This window comes from Macaca nemestrina, chromosome 10, assembly GCF_043159975.1.
Source record: "Macaca nemestrina isolate mMacNem1 chromosome 10, mMacNem.hap1, whole genome shotgun sequence".
Lineage (NCBI taxonomy): Eukaryota > Metazoa > Chordata > Mammalia > Primates > Cercopithecidae > Macaca > Macaca nemestrina.
Window position 1 is genome coordinate 134,524,042 of NC_092134.1, and position 21,134 is coordinate 134,545,175.

The following is a 21,134-nucleotide window of genomic DNA, read 5'->3' on the forward strand; positions in this document are numbered from 1 at the left end:
GGCTCGGGATAGTGAGCTGGAAAGATTACTTGAGCCCACGAGATGGAGACTGCAGTGAGCCAGGGTTGCGCCACTGCACTCTAGCCTCAACAAAAGAGCAGGTCCCAATACCTTAAAAAAAAAAAAAAAAAGAAAGAAAAGAAAAGAAAAAGAAAAATAAAGAATGACTAGAGCAACCAAAAAGGCTCTTTCTCCTTAGCCTTTTGCCCAGATTCTACCTTCTTTAAAGTGCATCTCCCAGTGTCTAGAGAAGCCGCAGACTTGGGAGTCTCTTCCTTTCCTTCCTCTCACATGCCACTGTGACTCCATCCTATATCTGTCAACATGCCTTTTTCCACTCTCACAGAACCAAGTACAGAGGTGATTTGAACACCTATAAGCAATTTGAGTCCTTACTTTACTTGATGTTTTGGAGTATTTTGGGATGAGTGTATAGGACTTTTGGTGCCCCTTGGGTCAGTGAAATCTCAGGCCCAGCCCAAATCCTTAATGGAACTGAGATCAACACAGAGAAAAAGAAGTAGTAAGGGGGATATGGACTAAGGGTCTTCATGCAAGTAAACAAGACACATTTATTTTCAAATTCAAGCACTGCAGGCACTGCTCAAGGCTCAACTGAATAAACACAAATATGTTAAATTTTCCCAATGTCCTGTAACAGCTTTGGGGGATCTTTAATCCTTCTATTTCCTGTTATCTGTGGAAGAGAGCCAAAATTAAAGTCTCATTTGGGAAGTTTGTTTCACTTCTAACACCTGACACTCAGGCTTCAACCATTTCCCAATCCTAATCATTAATGAGCAACATAAAGGAAGAATATTGAGAATATTTATCTACCAGTTGTCATACCTTTTAAGCAGCATGCCAGCTATTGGTATGTCATTTTTACATTATTAACTGAAGAATAATGGATGTCCTTTACAGACTTTGTGAATTATGAAACAAAAGGAAATCTAAAGGAACCAAATGAGGATTGTAATGTGGATGACTAATGATTTTCCATCAGAACTCTCATACAATGGCCCTGTTTGATGAGCGAAATGAGCAGGAGCACTGTCGTGGTGGAGGACTCTGCTGAAGTTCCCCCAGGCATTTCTCTACTAAAGCTTTGACTTTCTCACAATATTCTCAGAATAAGCAGATATTCTCATTCTTTATCCCCCCACAAAGTCGAGGAGCCAAATGCCCCGTGCTTCCCAATAAACTTTGGCCATGACCTTTGCACGTTTCTTACCACTTTTGTTTTGATTGGACTTTTCCACCTTTTTGTAGCTATTGCTTTAACTGTGTTTTCAGGACTGTACTGGTAGAGCCAGGTTGCATCTCCCATTACAATTTCTTGAAGAAATGCTTGAAGATCTTCATCCCCCTTATTTAAAATTTCACGGAAAGTTCTGCTCCTGTCTGTAGCTTATCTTTTTGCCACAGTTTTGGCATCCATTAAGTGAAAAATTTACTTAGCATTAATTATTCAATTAGAATCAGGTAAAGGGAACCCATTGAGAATTTTGGAGTGTTGGCTGTTGTTTGTACTGTTAATCATTGGTTGTCTTCTAATAGGGTATAAACAAGATGAATTTTATCCATGCAATTTGATATGAATCCTCTGTCTCTATGGGCTTTAGGTTCAACATCATCTCATCCCTTCTTGAAATGAGTTACTTGTGAACTGCTGAGTTTTGGGCCATTATCCCCATCAGTGTTTCAGAAAGCATCATTGATTTCACATTCTTTCACCCAAGTTTCACCATGAATTTGATGTTTGTACTCTCTCTAGTTTTAGAAGAATTCATGTTGCTCTCATAGGGGATATTTTGAACCTGCTCTTATTTTTCTTGATGCCTCAACTAGCTCCTGTTCAAACATGTTATAGCGCGTCAGTCTGAGTTTATTTTGGTGCAAAAAATTAGAATCCATTCATGTGATTTTTAGTATAACATATACTTTCCATGAAGATTTCAAAGTCCTAGTGCATTACAGGAAGGCTTCCTAATACAATAAGGTTTGCTACAGGTCTCTTTGACTTTTCCAACTGACCAAGAAACTGTTTTCTTATTTCTTCTGGCATAAATAGAGATATTTGCTGAAGGAGAAATACAATACCAGTGATCGAATATTCTGCAGCTGAGTAGAAAGTTAAACAGTTGTAACTACGCTCCACATGCTTTAATGGAGGCACAGAGTAGCTGCTTGGGCCTAGTAGATGCCCTGATGTTATACGATTATCTCTTTTTTCACCAAACGTTATTTTAAAAGAGAGTTTTCTCTATCCCCTGAATTTCTTTGTTATAGCTGCCAACAAAATATCATGAACTGAGTGTCTTAAACAACAGAAATTATTTTTTCACAGTTCTGGATGCTCAAGTTCGTGATGAAGGTGTCAGCAGGTTCAGTTCTTCTGAGGCCTGTCTGCTTGGTATCTAGATATCTGCCTTCTTGCTGTGTCCTTACATGGGACTGCCTCTGTGAATATGCACTTCTCGTGTCTCTCTGTGTGTGCACATTTCCAATTCTTATAAAGACTCCAATCCGATTGGATTTTGTTCCACTGTAACACCCTCATTTTAACTTGATCACCTCTTTTTAGGCTCTTTCTCTAAGTGCAATCATATTCTAAGGAATGAAGGGTTGGCCTTTCAACATATGAATATGGGGAACACAGTTCAGTCCATAACACCACCCAATCCCTTCTCAATGACTGCTGTTTCCTTCAATTATTCAAACATATTGGAGTCACGTTTGCCTTTTTCTTCCTTATGCCTGGTCTGCAAGAAAATTCAGTGGATTCCACCTCAAAATACATCGCAGTATGACCAGTTACATATCTCTAGTACAAGGCTCTGGTGTATGCCAAGATTCTCTCTCCTGGAGGATGGTAACAGGCTCCATCTGGTCTTTGTAACAAGAATGTTACATTTCATATGAATTCTCCCCACAGTAGTCAGAGTGATCTTTTACAAATGGAAATGAGATCTTATCAATTTTGTGCTTCAAATCTTCTAAGTATTTTTTAATTGGACTTGTAATAAAATCTAAATTACATACCTCAGCTATTTCATACCCACGTGGCTCTCCCTTACCTAAATAGTGGGAAGTTCTCTGAATGGGACATAAAGAACATTCTTCAACTTCACTATGCACTAGTTTGGGAAACTCAAATGTGGATAACCAGGAAAAAAGAAATTTCACAGCATGGATTAACTCCTGCTGATATCATGTGTATGGCATTGAGTCCCTGTGGTGTGAGAGGAGTTCAGATGAGCTGGGAGAATCCTTCTGTCCATTGAATCAACTAAGCGTTCTCATGATACAATTAGCAATTAAAAATCATTCTCTCTGAGGATTAACTTTGCATAGATTTATCTAATAATTGTGGTTACACTATTATGATACTGGACCATATATTTTAATACTATGTTTTGTCTTCATAAAAATGTATTTTACAAATATTTTTGTGTTTTCATATTTTATGAGCCTATTGTAGCCATGACTAATTATAATAAAAAATTATTAAGCCTTGCTAATGCCATTTAATCTTCTGAACCATCTTATTCAGTGGGAGTAATTTTTATTCCTATGTCAATTTTATTACAATGTGACATTAATTTTATTTCATTAGGACATGGTCTTCACTCAGAGACCCAAGCCTTCCTCCTATAGACAGGACAGGTAATGTTACTCCTCTCAACATTGTTTGAGGGGTGGGTGGAGACAGTTATCCATGATATGATAATATTGTTTATTCTAGACTTGTGTAAAAGGTATGTGTGAGTTTCTGTAACTTTAGATAATATTATATGTACTTATACCTTATTGTATGTATATGCAATAGTTTAAGTGACAAAATAAAAATGATACAAGTTGACTTTGAGGTTGTTCTGCATTTGTGCCTTTGAGTAATTACTTCCTTGGAGTGTTGTGCAGACATGGTAATGAAACACCGTGCATTCTCATTCTAACTCTGCTACTTAACAGTTAGATAGTTACTTGCAAAATCCAGCTTTCTCTAATAAAATGAGACCCTAATTCTTATCCAGACCAACTCCAAAGTGCCAGCAGTGAGTATGATGCTTCAAAGTCAGGAAACAGGTGGATAATTCCAAAGAATCAGCCTGGGGTCAGAGGCAGCATCTGGAGGTCTTCACCAAGTACCTATCTGGGTATCCAATCACCCTGTTGTAAAGCACATGACTCCTCAAAACTCTTGCAATTTGCATACAGCTTTCTGACTGTCTCAGTGTCTACTCTTAAGTATGAACAAAATCAAAGGATCACCAGACAATTGAAGCCTGTCTCCATCAAATGAGAATCACAGAAAGAAAAAAAGGGAATGCAAAAAAAAAAAAAAAAAAAAAAAAAAAAAAACAACGGAGACAAGAAGCAATGGAAACCTTTAGGAGATGATAGTTAATATATCTAGAGAGATAAGAATAGACACCATGCTCATACAGAATAGGATGCAATTAAGTTAAACAAATTGACCAGAAATTGAGAAAGACATTATCAATGAAACAATGCAATACATTTCCCAGGACTAAAGGATATTCTCCATTTTGAAAGGGTCCAATGATTATCCAGAAACCCAGGTTTAACATTTGCAGGGTTCAGTGCGGGAATACAAACAGTGTCTTACATACCCTATCTCTGAATAATCACACATTATAAAGCAAGATAGACTCTAGGTTCAGATCACATTTTCACCTAAGTCATGCAGACTGCTGCTTGCAGATTGCCCTTATAACCTGGCCTAGAGACTGAAGGAGTATGTGTTTCCGTGTACCAATCCTAGTAATAAAACCCCGTGGATGTGGAGAAAGGAGAGCTCTTATACACCATACACCCTGATTGGAATGTAAATTAGTAAAAACTCTATGGCAAATAGTATTATTTCTCAAAGAGCTAAAACTTGAACTACCATTCAATCCAGCAATCTTACTACTGATATCTACCCAGAGGAAATGAAATCAGTATATGAAAAATAAATCTGCACTTCTATGTTTGCTGAAATACAATAGCAAAGATATGGCATCAACCTAAGTAACCATCAATGGATACTTAGGAAATCTTAAGTATGGAGACAATGGAAACCCATCAATGGGTTTGTAGGTAAAGAAATTGTGATATATACACAATGCAATACTACTCTGCAAAAAAGAAAGAAAGAAAGAAATCATTCCTTTTGCAGCAATACGAATGGAACTGGACGTGACGGATAATGTGCTATGTGAAAAAGACCAGATACAGAAAGTCAAGTATAACATGTTGTCACTAATAAGTAGGTGCTAAAATGTGTTTATATAGATATAGAGGGTAGAATTATAGACACTGAAGCCTTGGAAGAGTGAGTGGGTGGGAGGGAATTAAGAGTTAGACATTAATTAGTAAATGCAATGTTTGTTATTCTTATTATGGAAACTCTAAGGCCATGATTTAACCATTATGCAATCTATGCATACAACAAAATTACCTTTGAACCACATATATTTATAAAAATAAAGTTTAAAAATAATGGAGGGTGGCCGGGCACAGTGGCTCACACCTGTAAGCCCAGCACTTTGGGAGGCCAAGGAGGGTGGATCACGAGGTCAGGAGTTCGAGACCAGCCTGACCAACATGGTGAAACCCCGTCTCAACTAAAATTACAAAAATTAGCCAGGCGTGGTGGTGCATACCTGTAATCCCAGCTACTTAGGCTGAGGCAGGAGAATCACTTGAACCTGGGAGGTGGAGGTTGTAGTGAGCCAAGATCTTGCCACTGCACTCCAGCCTGGGTGACAGAGTAAGACTCTGTCTTAAAAAAATTTTTTTTAAAAATTTGAAGGCAAATTTAAGCATATGTTTTCAAGAAAGAAAAAGAAGGAGATGGAGGAGAAGGAGAAATAAAAAAGAAGAAGTAGGAGGAAGAGGAAGAAGAAAGAAGAGGAAGAAAAAAGAAGGAGGAGGAGGCAGAGGAGAAGGAGGAGAGGGAGAAGAAGAAGGAGGAGGAGAGGAAGAAGGAGGAGGGGGAGAGGAAGAAGAAGAAGGAGGAGGAGAGGAAGAAGAAGGAGGAGGAGAGGAAGAAGAAGGAAGAAGAGAGGAAGAAGGAGGAGGAGAAGGAGGAGGAGGAGATGACAACAAAGAAGACCAGTGTGGCTATAGCTGGATCAATTAGGTATAGAGCAGTCAATAAGTTCAGAGAATGGTAGCTCTACCCTAATGAACTTGACCACACTCAAAATTAGGGTTTTGTTCTTACAATGTAAAAGAGGGGTAAATGCACTAAAAAAGATACATGTGTAATACGATTATTAAATAGTTACAGTGGGGAACTGTTGAGAAAAAATAGATTTGCAATTTGGAGTAAGGTAGAAATGAGGCTTGCTTAGATGGGCACATAGTGATGATGGTGCTAAAAAATTGCTGCAGTAGAAACATACTTGAAGGTTGAACTTTAAAACAGTAGCATAGTCTATTTAACCTGATGTAATGTGATGAAGAAGAGTCAAGAATGACTTGCAGTTGGCAAAATCACATAGATGATTATAGATGCTATTTACCAAGATGAAACAGTTTTGAAAGACAATAAACTTGTAGCTGCAGGAGGGAGGCAGCAGAGGTAGAAGAAACCATAGGAGACATTGAGACATCCCTGGAGATGTTGATAAAGTGTTACAAAAAGAAGGATATGTTCAATAGTGTTACATTGCTCAGAGGTCAAAAGAGATGCAAGATTGAAAACAGATTCCTAAACTGACTGGAATAAAGGTCAAAGATGACCATCACAAAATTGGAGTGCAAAGTATGAAAGCCTCTATAATGAATGTGGAAGAAAAATTGGAGGTGAGTGAAGGGAGGAAATACTATAGGTACATGTTTCAAGAACTTTGCAATAAGGAAGGCAGACAAATAATGTCATAGTAAGGAAGAATTAAGAGCCTTAGGGAGACCTTAGTAAAAATGAGAGCTGTTTCAGCAAGTTTGTGCTGCTTGAAATAATCCCATGGAGCATACAGGTAAGATTCAGGAGACAAAAGGATCATGTGCAGAATCAAAATCCTTGATTAGGCAATGAGATGAAAAATCAAGTAGGAATGGAAAAGATAGAGGCAAGGAGGCTTCACCTAGGATAATAGGAGAGAACCGGGCTCAAACTACATGTGGTTGGTCAAGTTGGTGGCTTTTGTGGTGAGATCATTCTGTTCTGATTGTTTTTGAACTTCTTAGTGAAAGCACTTAAGCTATCAGTTGAGACAGTAGCAATTTTCTAATATTGAGCCATCTTTACCATTCTCTTTCAACATGGTGGATTATTTTCTGCACAGATTGACTTGTTTATTTACTTCTGAGTATTTTTCCTTTGCAGGTCTACTTGTTTTCATGAATGAGCCTCACAGAATGAATTCTGAATGTTTTTAGCCTTTGTTATAATTTCAAAAAACTTAAACTAGAGATATCTGTTCCTATGCTTAACAAATTCAACATAAGAATTTTCTGTGTTCATTGACATTGGAGATGACAGTGACAGTTGCTTGCAGAGAGTCTCCTCTCAACATCATTCATTTTTCTTAGGTTATTTTACATTCAATTTTTCTGAAACTTCTTGAGTCATATTTGATAACTTATGTTAACGCAATATTAATGTCATTGAAATTTTTATATCAGAAGTTTTACATCATGTTTTCTGATTTTTTTCAAAATTTTATACATCTGTGATTGATTTCTCCCTCTCATTTCTGAAGTTTTTATTGTTTTCTGTTTTTAAAATGAAATTATAAGATGTATGTATCTTTTATTTTCGCTTAAGAACTAGACTTTCTGTCTGTTATAAATTAGATTGCTTCTCTGTTTTTTCATTCTAGATATTTTAATTTGGGTGGTACACAGAAAAAAATGACATTATGCAGGCAATAATTTGCTGTATTAACTAACATGTTAGAAATCTCTTAGATTTCAAAAGTCTACATTTCTAATTGTCATAATTAAATTTCCATAAGGAGATACTATTTTTTTAAAAAAAGAACTAATTAGAATTTTACAAATAGCCTGATAAGAAAGAAAATGCTAAAAAAAATATGAATACGCAATGTGTTCCTATTTTGTTTGAAAGCCTAGAGAAAACCAATGTCAGAGACTATTGCACTTAAATTTTTTGACAAAGAAATCTTAAGATTTTTGACTTGGGAGCATTTAATTCCTCACAATTTCATGCCCACTGTTCTTTCCTAAAATCATTAGTGGGAAGCAGACATGACGATATCCACTAGTTTTCCATGTATGTGATCTGCTTAGTCTTCATCCTTTAGGGGAGTCATTTTGATTATTCAAAAATTTAGAAGAGGAAACTTAGGCTCTGAGATGTAAGTAGCTTCCTATGAGTCCAGAGTTAGCAAGAGAGAGTTGTTAAACTACAATCTGAGAGATTCCAAATTCTTTGCTTATTCAAGTCATGCTGCCTCTGATGAAATCCATTTAGGTTTTCTTAAGAATAGTAAAACTCATAGGCAGGGAAAGAACTGATCAAAGATAAAATAGGGGAAAATAGGTCTAATGGCTTCTGGGGAATAGAGGCATAGAACCATACTCATTTCCCTAGAAAACAAAATTGGTTACTTTTGAACTTGTTAAAATTTCTCTCAGTTTCTGGGACTTTCTTTCACTGATATTGTTTTTCTTACATTCATAAGCTTATTGGATATCAGGAAATGACCTGAAAATAATTGTACAATTTAAATTCGAGCTATAGAAGACAGAGAAGGAAAACAGTGGAACTCCTTCCCCAGGCAGATGACTTAAGGATAAGGAGGGGAGAAGCTTGCTGGAAACATAAAGGAGAAGGGGTCCTGGATGTTCGTACAATGTGAACATGGCTCTCAGATTCCAGAGTCCCAAACACTCAGAAACAGACACTACCATCAGAAATTGCAAGCTGATTGTTTTATTGGTATACTGAAGTTAGAGCATGACCAGGTGTGTCATGGCGTTTGAAACACTGTTTTCTTCTTATTCACTTCCTGAAAAAGACAAACAAACAAGGAAGATTATAGACAACACTTGACCTGGCAGGAAATGTCTAATCCCTCACTGGTGTACTGCAGTGAGGGAGATGCAAGTCCTTAGTCTTGCCCTCTATCCCTTCTACAGCCCCCTTCTCCTTAGTAAGATTTTCTTTGTTCACTCTTTAAGCCATTGCAGGTAATGTGATTTAAACTGTTGCTTAGATGAGAAAGAGAAACAAGTATTGTTATGTTGTTCACGCTTTGTTGCTGTTGGTTATGTAAGGGCTATTTTTACAAAGATAGGCACTGCAACATATCCTGTAATAGTGAGAATGTGAAACCAGCCTCAATGTCCAGTGACAGGGATTGGTTAAATAGATTTTGGAACCACCAAACAATAGAATAGTATAAAATTGTAAAAACAAAGTAACCAACAAACACTGAAGAGATCTAAATGAACTCATGTGAATGTTTTCTAAACAATCAATTTTTCCTATGAATAAGACACAAATCTGAATATAGAGTATGGTATAAGTGGTTGTAATAAAAACATTATATATATTTATGTAGCAATAAATATTTCCAAAAAGAGATTCCAAAGAGTGAAAGATGGGGGTTTTGAGAAGGATAGAAGGGAAGAAAGATGAGTTACGCTCTTACTATTTAGCTCTGTACCTTTTTGTTCACTGAGATTAGTTTTTGTTAGCTTATGCATGTATGACTTTAAATGTAAGTATTTTAAAAATGAGATACCATTTAACAGCTGAAAGTTCAAGGACCATTTAGTGGGAATACTGGACATGAAAGCCTGATGTGAGGCAGGACTGAGCAAAGCATGTCCAGGTGAAAACTTTAAATGGGAGTTTTTGAGTTTGAGGAAAGAAAACAGAAAGCCAAAAGGAGAACATGGTTCTACACCACCCTCATCATCAACCTTATTTAAGACATGCAATTTGAAGATAGTGATTTCCAAAATCAGAATTGCCTTCAAGAGCTTCTGTAAAACACAGGATCTTGATACAATATACAAGAATATCTGAATAACAATTTTTAGAAATGTGTTCCAGGACAAGGCAATCATAACAGCTTTTCAGTGAACTCATTGGCACAATGAAGTTGGAGAGCTGTAGCAGTTGGAGCCTTCGATGGATAATAAACTGGAATCATACCTGTCGTTGAATCCTAGATTACTGGGGAGACTGCTCCTTTGGAGGTCTTGATGGGTGGCTCCCTTGGGAAGGTGGAGGTGTTCTCTCGGGCTTTCCAGGAGGAGGTGAGGGACGATGATGGTGATGGCCTCCTGGTTTCTGTGTGTTTTGTGGCTCTCCTGTAGGAGGTGGAGGACGGTGGTGGTGGCCTCCGTGATGGGGTGGTTTATGCTGAGGGCCATCATCCTTGTTTCCATCACCAGCAGGGTGTTTAGATAGCTGTCCTCCCAAAGGTGGTCCCTGATGCGCCTCATCTATGAACTGGTCAGAGTCTTCCTCATCTGTGTGAGTTGAAACAAGAAGAGCTGAGCTCAGAGCTGGAAAACCCTCCTGTGTTCATACCTCTCTGTCTTCACCACAGAGCCCTTCTCTCCCTGACCTGCGTCTCAACTCCCAACCTCCCCGATTCCCAAGGCTTCCTGATTAGAACTCCTCTTCATCCACATAAGGGTGATGAAAAATCAAATTTCTTTGTTCATGGTCCCCAGAATCAAGGTTGGGAGAAAACTACTTATATCTCTGGGGCACTGACATTAGTTAATTCCTGAGAAGAAAATGTTAATAAGAAGACACTTGAGAATTGATCAATTCTTCAGGAAAAAATGGAGACAAAATTTACTGAGAATTTATTGGAATTTACCTGATATTATGGAGGGAACGTCTTCCTGGCTGACATCTAGAAAAGAAGTAGAGGATGATGGGAAAAGTTACTTTGTGCATCTTTCGGGGCTCATAGTGTCCTACGAGGAAAAGGGACCTCTGATAACACCCTGTGCATGTCCGTTTGTGACGTCATCAGTCACTGTCTGATGCTACTGGAAGTGGAGGAAGATGTAAGGGGAAGCAGGGTTGTTACTACACTGAGCATCAACCAGGAACTCAACAGAGAAGGGCCCCTGTTGGTCCTGTTATGATTCCTCAAGCCTTAGTGCTTATTTAGTTAAACTGCTCTGAGTATTTCAATGACATATTTGGGGATTCTTCTGCCCTCTTTCATCTGTAAATATGTTGCTTATGTTTGCAAGCTTTCTCAACAGGAGCCACCAGAAATAACCACTTGGATACAATCTGAAGCATGCCACTCCCAGCACCTTGAAATACTACATGCAGGAGAGAAGAAAATGACAGTGTTTCACTCTGGTTATTGTCTATCTCTGTGTAGACAGAGACAAGTGTTTTACCCATTTCTCTGTCTTGGCAGTAGCTCTGACATGTGTTTATCTCCTTCATGATGCTCAGCCACTGTACAGCAAGGCCAGCATCATCCCTGTCTACCGGGATCAGTACAGGATCTTCACAGCTGCACTTCCCTGACTCTGTCTTGCATTCTCCACGTCCTTCACAGCAGTCCCATGTCTCTATAAATGCAAATCTCACTCTCTCACTTCCCTGGTACAAATTCTTTATCGGGTTCTATTTGTGCAATCAATAAACTATGAGGCCTTGATGAGGAACGAAGGCACAACAGGTCTTCTGATCCTTGGCATGAGAACTCTGCAGTCCCATCTGTTTTCTCATCCTCCTCTCTTCCCTCCACTTTCCCCCTCTATAGCGTTTGCCCGTAAACCCCAATCAGAGTCACAATCTCTTCCCCCAACTGGTCTTACCTTCACTTGAGCTCTGAACTGAGCTGAAGGCCAGCAGGGCCACTGACAGCAGAATCAGAAGCATCTTGCAGGAGGCTCTGGAGTCACTCCCAACTTTGTGCTGGGAGAACGTGTCAGCTCCCTTTATAAAGACAAGCAGAACAATGGCGCATTTGAGCTCCCTACTGGGTGGGCCTCATCACCTCAGAGACTGGGTTCTGCTTTGCTTACTGCAGGTCAAGTGTATCCCTCATTTCTTTGGGACTCTAGCCCAGCAGGAAGGGTTGGGTAGGACGTTGTTTGTATCTAATATCTAAAAGGTACAACTATGACTTGGATAAATGTTTTGACAGAACTGTGTCCAAGCAATCAGCACAGTGTCAGAATTGAACTTTCGACATCATTTGGTTTTCAATCTGTTTGGAAAGACTGCTATTCTGATTTCCACTGTGCTTTCTGTTTCTGTGTATGTGTGTTTGTGTCGGTGTGTCGGGGTGGTGGGCAGCTATCCTACAGCTAACAGTGAAGATGGTCAATATCTCTGACTCTTTTTGTAGCCTATTTCCATCTCTCGTAATGTGTGTGTGTGTGTGGATATTTCCACATTTAGCTAAATTTTTCATGTAATAGAGATGGTCTTGCTTATCTGTGAGATGTGTGAGGACAGCACACTCCTGGGCACACATAGATGTGAGAAAGTTACCCCATAGCCTGCTCAGGCTACAGGAACTGTCCAAACTCTGTGGATCTCACTACACTCAGGCAAGCCCTGGTGCTGTACAACACAGGCAAGCTAATAAATTTGTATTTTAAAAATATCTTTATGGTTTATTAAAACAAAACTGAACACAGAAACCACCAAGGGATTTCTAGACCTGAACAAACTGAATATATGGTTCCCTAAGTGAGCCAGACGATGTCATATAGCTAAGACCTCTACTTTCTCCAGAATATTCTATATAATTCATCCTCTACTTTATTTCTTCTAATAAATATTATAATTGTCATCACTGATAATTAAATCGCCACAATTATACATTCAACTAAGATAATTTGTAATGTTATCCACCTTGGATTGATTGGTCTTCTGTTTTTTACTCAGTAATTGTATCACGTGTTTCATCAGAGTGTTCTCTCACACAGAGGATATTTATCTATAATATTCTAATACTCTTTCTTTCTCACACTTATTTGTCTATATCTTGTATTCTGAATCTACCTTGCCATGTTTACTTTTCTTCCTGTATCTTTTTTTTCTCCCCACACAAATGTCCGTTACTTATTCTTCTAAGTGATGGTGTATGGTACTCCTCACTACCTTTACTTTCATTTTTTTTCTGTATAATTTGACAATAAAAAATTAAGTTTCCAAAAAGCCCTGTCAGGGTCTTGATTTGGTAGCTCTCTCCTCAGCTGCTGATTGCTCCGGGATATCTAGAAATTCCGTGTTCATCAATTCATAAAATATACTAGTCAGTATCACCAGCTGCACTTTCCAATTCAGACCTTGTGTAGGCCTTGTGTAATTTTTCACTTTTTGTGCATGGCTAGTCTTTATTTGAAGATAGCTTCATTGGAGGCATGGCTGAGAGGCCATGTGACAGAAAATCATAAAGACAAGCCCCTAGCCAGGTGTGCATGAGTGGATCCTGTGCTGTGCATACGAGGGTCTGGTCTGGCCCTTCTGAAGAGTTGCAGATAATAATACAAGAAGCCTTCCTAGTAGATTAGATTTTGCTACATACAACATTGTTCTTGTAAGGGACCCAGACAGATTGTTATTTTCCCTGGAATAAATATAGACCGATTTGAGGGGGAATGCCTTCTTAATTGTCAATTCTTCTCTGGCCCTGTGGGAAGTGGATCAGTTCTAGTTGGGCTTTATGAATTGCATCTTAAGCATAGAGTAGTTGCTTGAGCCCAGCAGCTCCCAGTGTGTTAGGGAGATTATTGTCTCTGGTTTCACCAGATACTGTTTTCCATAGGAGGTGGAAGTGAGCAGTCTTGCCTAGGTGACGCCAGGTCAACCATCATGTCAAAAATGAAGGTCAGAGAAAAGGAACAAAGAGGAGTGCCAGGCAGATACTGCCTGATGATGTGGGCAACTGAGAAATCTGCAGGCCTAGTGCAAGACAGGTTTCTTCTTGGCAGCAGAGTACAGGAAAAGAACAGGAAATGCTCCTAAAGGTCACTCAGCTCAGGCCTGTTCCCTAAACTTCTCCAATTTCAGCAATCAGCAAGAGGCTAGTGTATCCGGAAAGCATAAATATCAGCTATGCTCTCACCAGACAAATCAAAAACAGAGGTAATGGAAAAGCTGAAAGGGACACTGTCTGTGAGTGAGGGTGGGTGGGTGAAAGGGAAAAGCAGGACTGCTGCAGGAGCTTGGGCGCCTAGAGGTGAGTGGCAGCCCTCAGCACCACACTTGCCTTCTACTATGGATGTTCACATTCTGAGGCCCTGAAGGGTCAGTCTTCAACATATGAAATTTTAGGATTCATCTCTCATAACACATCCCAACATTTTCTCAGTTACTGACAGGTATTTACCTAGTGGTTCAAAACTCACTCCCTCCATCATTAGCTGATCTAATTGCTTCCGCCTTCAAAATACATCCCAAATATGACCACTCGCATGACCTTTCCTAGAAGGTGATTGTTCAACCATGATGCTCTCTCCTGGAGGACTTTAACAGCCTCCAGCTGGTCTTGGTAACATTCTTCCCCCAGCTCATCCCATATCAGTCTCCTCACAACAATCAGAGTGATCATTTAAAAGTAGAAATTAGGTCATATCACATTTGTGCTTCAAATCCCCTGGTTTTCCTTCTGCACTTATGATAAGATCCAAATTTCACCCCTCAGCTCTTTCACACCCACATGGCTCACTCTTTTTTGAATACCAGGAAGCTCTCTGCATGGAACAGAAAGTAGAATCTTCTTCAGCTTCACCATCCTCTAGTTTGCTTGGAGCACTAAAGATGATTTGCCAAGAAAGATAAACATTGGCAGAGGGGATAAACTTCTCTGAGAGTCAGTGAGTTGCATTGAGTCACTGGTGTCTGGCAGTGTTGCAAATTAGAAGAATTATTGTATTAATTGCACCAACTAAGCAATCTAATAATACAGTTAGCAAATAAACATAATAGTCTCTGAGATTTCAGCTTGCTTTGACTTGTCTAAAAATGTTATTGACATTATTATGGTGGTCTTCTATTTTTTTTAATTTGATGTTGATCCATAAGTATATATTATATATCACAATTAATTTAGCATACATATTTATTTATTTTTGAGATGGTATCTTGCTCTGTCACCCAGGCTGGGGTGCAGTGATGCGATCTCAGCTCACTGCAACCTCTGCCTCCTGGGCTAAAGCATTTCCCCTGCCTCAGTCTCCCAAGCAGCTGGGATTACAGGCACCCACCACCCCGCCCAACTAACTTTTTGTACTTTTAGTAGAGACAGGGTTTTACCATGTTGCCCAGGCTGGTCTTGAACTTCTGACCTCAGGTGATCTACCCCCCTCGACCTTCCAAAATGCTGGGATTACCAGGCATGAGCCACCGTGCCCAGCCAATTTAGCGTATTTCTGTTCTTTCCACCACTTCTAACCAAATTGGTTATAATAGAAAACTTTGGTTAAGCATTTACTATATTCCATTTAATCATCAAAACCATTTTATTAGGGAGTTACGATTGTTAGTATTACCTTAATTTTATAGATGACATGACTTAGGTACATATCGAAGTTCTCATAAATGTAGTAAGTTGAATAGAAGGCAGTCAGTTCTCAGAGCTTTCTGTGCTCCACTACTTACTTGCTATTCATTTATTCATTTCGTTACTACAGTGCGAGAAGGAATGAGGCTCACAGAAGAAACATATGTTCTCGTATTAGGAAATTATCAAAGTTAAACTTTCCTAACACTTTAACAGGTGAAGTGAGAAATTTTTTTTTTCTGAGTAAATATGTTTGTTTTAAATCATAAGCTCATTTACATAGGCTTCCTGTAACCCATTTTCCTCTTGCCTTCATATAAAGACACTCATACGATTAATTCCTTTTTTGGGGGTGGATTATGAAAACCCTGTCAATGTAGATGTGCTATGTGCTTTCTTAATATACACTACATGCATTTTTCTGGTGAGCCATGTTAGCATTGGCAAAATTTGTGCAAACCCTTTTAAATGGACCAAACGTTGATTCTAATCATAATGAATCTAAAATGTTAGATTTTAGATTCTAAAATCTAACGAGATTTTAGAGAGAGAGACCGGTCTGAGATTTGTCTATAAAGGGATAAATTTGTATACCACTTACACAAATTTCAGTCTTCTATCTGAGAGTGTCTCCTGTGTCCTGGCCCCAGAGCTGGTGTTACTGAAACATGTCAGGGTCACTGGTCTCATTGTCTAAGGTGTTATCCGAGCTCATGGTCTCAGGACCAAGAAAATTAAGGAGTGTGGACACAAAGGTTGAGGCTGGAGCAAAAGTTTAATACACCAAAGAAGAAAGCTCTCTGCAGTGGAGAGGGGAGTCAAAGTGGATTGCCAGTTTTACAGTTGAATCCAAGAGTTTTTATAGAAAACTGCTGTCATCTCAGTAGCTATTTTTCTTATCTATAAAATTGCCTGCACAATTCTTAGGTATGTATGTAGTTGTGTATGTAGTTGTGGATATGTCTTATGTATGTATGTGTGTAGTTATGTATGTAGTTGTGGATATGTCTCTAGGCAAGCACAAAGTGCAGCTTTTTGTTTGTATAATTGTGTGTTTGTTTTAAGTAAGCCCCCTTGCTCCCTCTGCAAGTGCCACGGAGCCCACTGTGTACATAGGGCTTCTATGCCAGACTTTGCTACCTTGCCTGATTCTCTGTGGCTTATCTGGGCAGGCGCACCCTAGCTGTGATTTTTTGTGCAGGGAGCTTCTGCAGTCTGTTTTTCCCCAAGTTGTTCTGCTTTTCTGGTAGCTGTGTTTTTTCAGGCAGGCAGCATTTCCAAGGACCAGCCTTATCTGTTTACCTAAATGATATTTTATTTTCTTCCCCCTCATTACTTCCTCAGTGGTTGGGGCTGAAAAGGAGTGCTAACCAGCCTAAAGTCAAGTGTCTGCCTTAGCAATGCCAGGGGGAATTCTAAAATTTTCAATTGCTCCTTCTCTGAGTTCATAGAGAAATACAATCACAACCTCCTTTAGAAGATACAAAGGAACATACATCTGTCTCACATTTTTATTAAAATGTACAAACAAGTAAGCTACTATTTTTAAAAGAGGGATTGTGTTAAAGTGATTAATAAATGACTCACTTTGTTTAGGTAAACATGTATGTTTTATCTTAGAAGAAAGCTTTTGCCCCTCCTGCTTAAGAACCATAAATTGGTCCGGTGCGGTGGCTCACGCCTGTAATCCCAGCACTTTGGGAGGCCGAGGCGGGTGGATAACGAGGTCAGGAGATCGAGACCATCCTGGCTAACACGGTGAAACCCCATCTCTACTAAAAATACAAAAACAGCCGGGCGTGGTGGCGGCGCCTGTAGTCCCCCCCCCCCCCCCCCTCCTGAGGCTGAGGCAGGAGAATGGCTTGAGCCCGGGAGGCGGAGCTTGCAGTGAGCCGAGATCCCGCCACTGCACTCCAGCCTTGGAGACAGAGCGAGATTACGACTCAAAAATACAAAGCAAAACAAATAACAAAAAAAAAAAACCATAAATTACTACCATATTTGGTTGATTTCAAAGTGCACATTTTTGCTTAAGTAACATCTTGAAAATTGGGATGTGTGGCACATTGTATTTTCCAAAGATGGTCACAAAAGTCTTTTTCATCTTATATTATCTTCTTACAATGGGACCTTACATCGTCTCTGGAAGGGGTGAGGTGTGATTTCACCCCCCTTCCACTTGGGTGGAACTTTGTTACTGCCGTGACCAAGAGAATATGTCAGAAGTGACGCTTTGTGTCTTTTGCGTTTAGATCATAAAAATGTCTTGCAATTCCAGCTGGTTCTCTAAAGAAACCATCACATGCTATGAGGAAGCCTATGCTGTGAGGTAGAGGTGTAAAATTTGTTTTTAAAAATAATTGAATACATCACTGTCCCCAAACAACGTAGAATAAACAAGTTTTCTTACGTGATTGTATTATTATATGAATTGTATATTGCATTTCTATACATGGATGGTTATATAACTAAAGATGTATTCATCATTCATTTGTACCTAGCATGGTGATATTTTAGAGGCCTTAGCTTTTTTTGTACTTACAATAGCCTCTCAATTATTTTTGCATGATGTTTACCCTTCTGAGGAGGGAATTAAATTTTTAATATGATTGAGTATTGTTCCCAAAGTCACATAATTTATAGATATAAGCAGAGTTCAGAAATTCTATGAAGAGAGGGAAAGAGAGAGAGAAAGAGAGAGACAGAGAATGATAGGATAACCTTACTCATCAGAATAATTTAAAATACATATATCCAAATAATAAAATGCATAGGATTCAATTGAAGAAGAAAGATCAAACTTTGATGAAGATTATACACTATAATCTGAATACATATAAGTTTCTGGATAGGGAAATGCACTGTTCCAAAAGCACCAATTTTCCAGGTGTTCCTGTGTAAATTGTTTGCAACACTGTACTCTCTTCATGTCTGGTTTTGGCTTTTTCTGATTCACAGATTTTCAGTGTGTCATCCCAGGTTCACAGTTTTGTTGTATTTGTTGTTTACTGTCATTTCCTCTTTAATCCTCCACGTGGATGGGTGCTTCTTTATTACAGTTGTTTAGGGACATGGGAAAAGGGCAGAAATAAGTACATGTGTTCAACGCACTGTGCATTCCAATACCCTTAGGATTAAAGGGCAAATATTACAGTTGCAAACAGCTTCATCAAATGACCCATGTGCTTACTTTCTTTCTTTTTAAGTGTATTCAAGTTACTTTAAAAGACAGGCTGCTATTACCTGTGTTTCTAATTCTAACAGAAGAGTCTGCAGTCTTTTCTTACTGGCTGCAGTAAAGAGAACATGACCGTGAGTTTACAATCAGATGGCTATTTTTCAAAGGTTACTGAATAAACTCAACCTATCTTTGCAATCCTAGAAACAATTTTAAGTGACAAATAGCTTTTTATATGCTAATAGGCTAACAAATACAGTTTTATATAACAAAAGTACACAGTTTGAAGTCTACCAGTTAACCATGTTTAGAACTACCAAAACAAATGTCTCTATATGATAAGAAACACTTTAAAACGGGCGTGGGAGGTTGGTGGTTCACACCTCTAATCCCAATACTTTGGGATGCCAAGGCTGGTGGATCACTTGAGGTCAGGAGTTAGAGACCAGCCTGGTCAACATGGTGAAACCCTGTCGCTACTAAAAATACAAAAATTAGCCAGATGTGGTGGTGTCCGCCTGTAATCACAGCTACTTGGGAGGCTGAGGCAGAAGAATTGCTTGAACCAGGGAGGTAGAGGTTGCAGTGAGCCGAGATTGCACCACTGCATTCCAGCCTGGGTGACAGAATGAGACTGCATCTCAAAAAAAAAAAGAAGAAAAAAGAAAATATTTTGTGTCTATTAGTTAATAGACATGGATAGAAACTCAAGTTTATAAGGTACATAAAGAGTTTGAATTTAACTTAAATTTTCACTCAATATTTTTTAGCTAAACCTAGTCTATACTCAAGTTTTCCTGATTGTATGAAACATGTCTTTTTCAGTTTTATTGAACAATTGAAGGCTTACTTAAATGAGCATCCAAACAAGATTGACATATTGCATTTGATCAGATTTGAATTATCTATGAAGCAAAAGAAACTAGAACTTTGGGTTCCTGCATCTGCACAGGCCCCTTTCAAGACCCTGTTTAGACTGAACAGAAAACAAGTATTTAAAAGCTTTATGAACTAGCAGTAGTCCTCTTTCTGCCCACTCCTCCACTCAAGCTTCCATCATTATTCATTTTTCTGTCTTCCACTTACTCACAGGGTCATCATATTTCAACGCCTTCTGCTTCTCAAAGCACACCTCAATACTTTCAGGCATGTTTGAAGTTTATTTGAAAAGAAGACTTGGCCCTCACAGAAGCAAATTTCTAACTAATTGGATTCTTATGGCTACAAATAATGGCTATCTTCTAGCACTGCTCTTAATGTACTGTGGAGTTGCAGATTTTAGATGGAGGAATCTAGAAATTTTACTTTCGTGGTGCCTGAAAGGCCTATTAAAATTAGGTTGATTGTATGGCTTTAAATTCTTACTCTTCCACTTCATGTATCCTTTGCAAAACATACTCCCTGCAGACCTGCAGAATGGTGTCCTCCGTCAATATTTACAGGGTTCCTACTTCCCAATATGGAATGAGTGGTAAGTGTTAGTTATGTCTTCCTTACTTTACAACCCTTGGAGGAGTCAGGAAAATTCTCACTCTAGACTACAAGAGTAAGAAGCAGCTTCATGGCCCAAATCCATCTGGTCATTTCTCCTAGTGTCCTAGCCCCACCTCTTTGCACACCTGCCTGTTGAGAGATGGTGCTGACTATGGCAATCACCAACACAGGAAGATTCTTTGATTTTAATAAGAAGAATAATTTCCCTGGAGGTTTTAACCTTTGAAGGAAGACATTTATTCCTTTATTGAGAGTATATGTCACTGCAGGTTATTTGGAAGAGCACATGACTGGAACACCAGGTAGGGCCATAGATTATTGTATTTTTTCTTTATTCCTGGGCTTTGATTTTCTTGGGAGGGATTCCAGAACAGACTTAAATGGGACTCTAAAACTCTGCCCCCATGTTGCACCCTTCTGTATGAATTCATTCTCACATTGCTATAATGAACTACCTTAGACTAAGTAACTTATAAATAAAAGAGATTTAATTGGCTCATAGTTCCATAGGCTGTACAGGAAGCATGGCTGGGGGAGGTCTCAGAAAACTTACAATCATGGCAGAAGCAAAGGGGAAAACGGCAAGTCCCACATGGCTGGAGCAGGAGGAAAAGTGCTACACACTTACAAAAAAACCAGATTTCATGAGAACTCACTACCATGAGAACAGCAAGGGGGAAACCGCCTCCATAATTTAATCAGCTCCTACCGGGCCCCGCCCCAACATGTGGGGATTACAATATGACATGAGATTTGGGTGAGGACGCAGAGCCAAACCATATCAATTTCTTACCCAGGTATCATGTTCGCTTAGCTAAGTCCATTCTTGGGGAGAAGACAGAATATGGGGCTAGCTCATGATGACGCGTCCAGTTCACTTGCTGCTCTTAGGAACCTCTGAGTATGAGTGGGCCAAGTCTTTAACCAAATCCTTCTCAGGGAGTGTTTTTGCACTCTATATCCATTGTTAG

The 21,134-nt window shown here is 39.0% G+C and overlaps 1 protein-coding gene and 1 long non-coding RNA gene across 2 annotated transcripts in view; one reads left to right on the top strand and one right to left on the bottom strand.

Moving 5' to 3' along the window:
• Positions 1–21,134, top strand: part of LOC105499950 (uncharacterized) — a 186,778-nt gene that overhangs the window by 150,873 nt on the left and 14,771 nt on the right. The window lies entirely within an intron of this gene.
• Positions 8,905–11,937, bottom strand: LOC139356577 (salivary acidic proline-rich phosphoprotein 1/2-like). The gene is made up of 4 exons (XM_071070694.1): positions 11,791–11,937; positions 10,824–10,859; positions 10,145–10,464; positions 8,905–8,990 (listed from the first exon to the last, which is right to left on the bottom strand). The coding sequence occupies exons 1-3, from the start codon at positions 11,852–11,854 to the stop codon at positions 10,163–10,165; spliced, it is 402 nt and encodes a 133-aa protein (XP_070926795.1). The 5' UTR covers positions 11,855–11,937; the 3' UTR covers positions 8,905–8,990; positions 10,145–10,162.

Bases quoted from the DNA above. Each gene is read 5' to 3' on its own strand.
- LOC139356577 (XM_071070694.1), bottom strand. From the start codon at position 11,854: ATGCTTCTGATTCTGCTGTCAGTGGCCCTGCTGGCCTTCAGCTCAGTT. The intron at 10,860-11,790 runs GTAAGACCAGTT...CTTCTTTTCTAG, and splicing joins AGTTCAGAGCTCAAGTGAAG to ATGTCAGCCAGGAAGACGTT. The intron at 10,465-10,823 runs GTAAATTCCAAT...CAACTCACACAG, and splicing joins CGTTCCCTCCATAATATCAG to ATGAGGAAGACTCTGACCAG.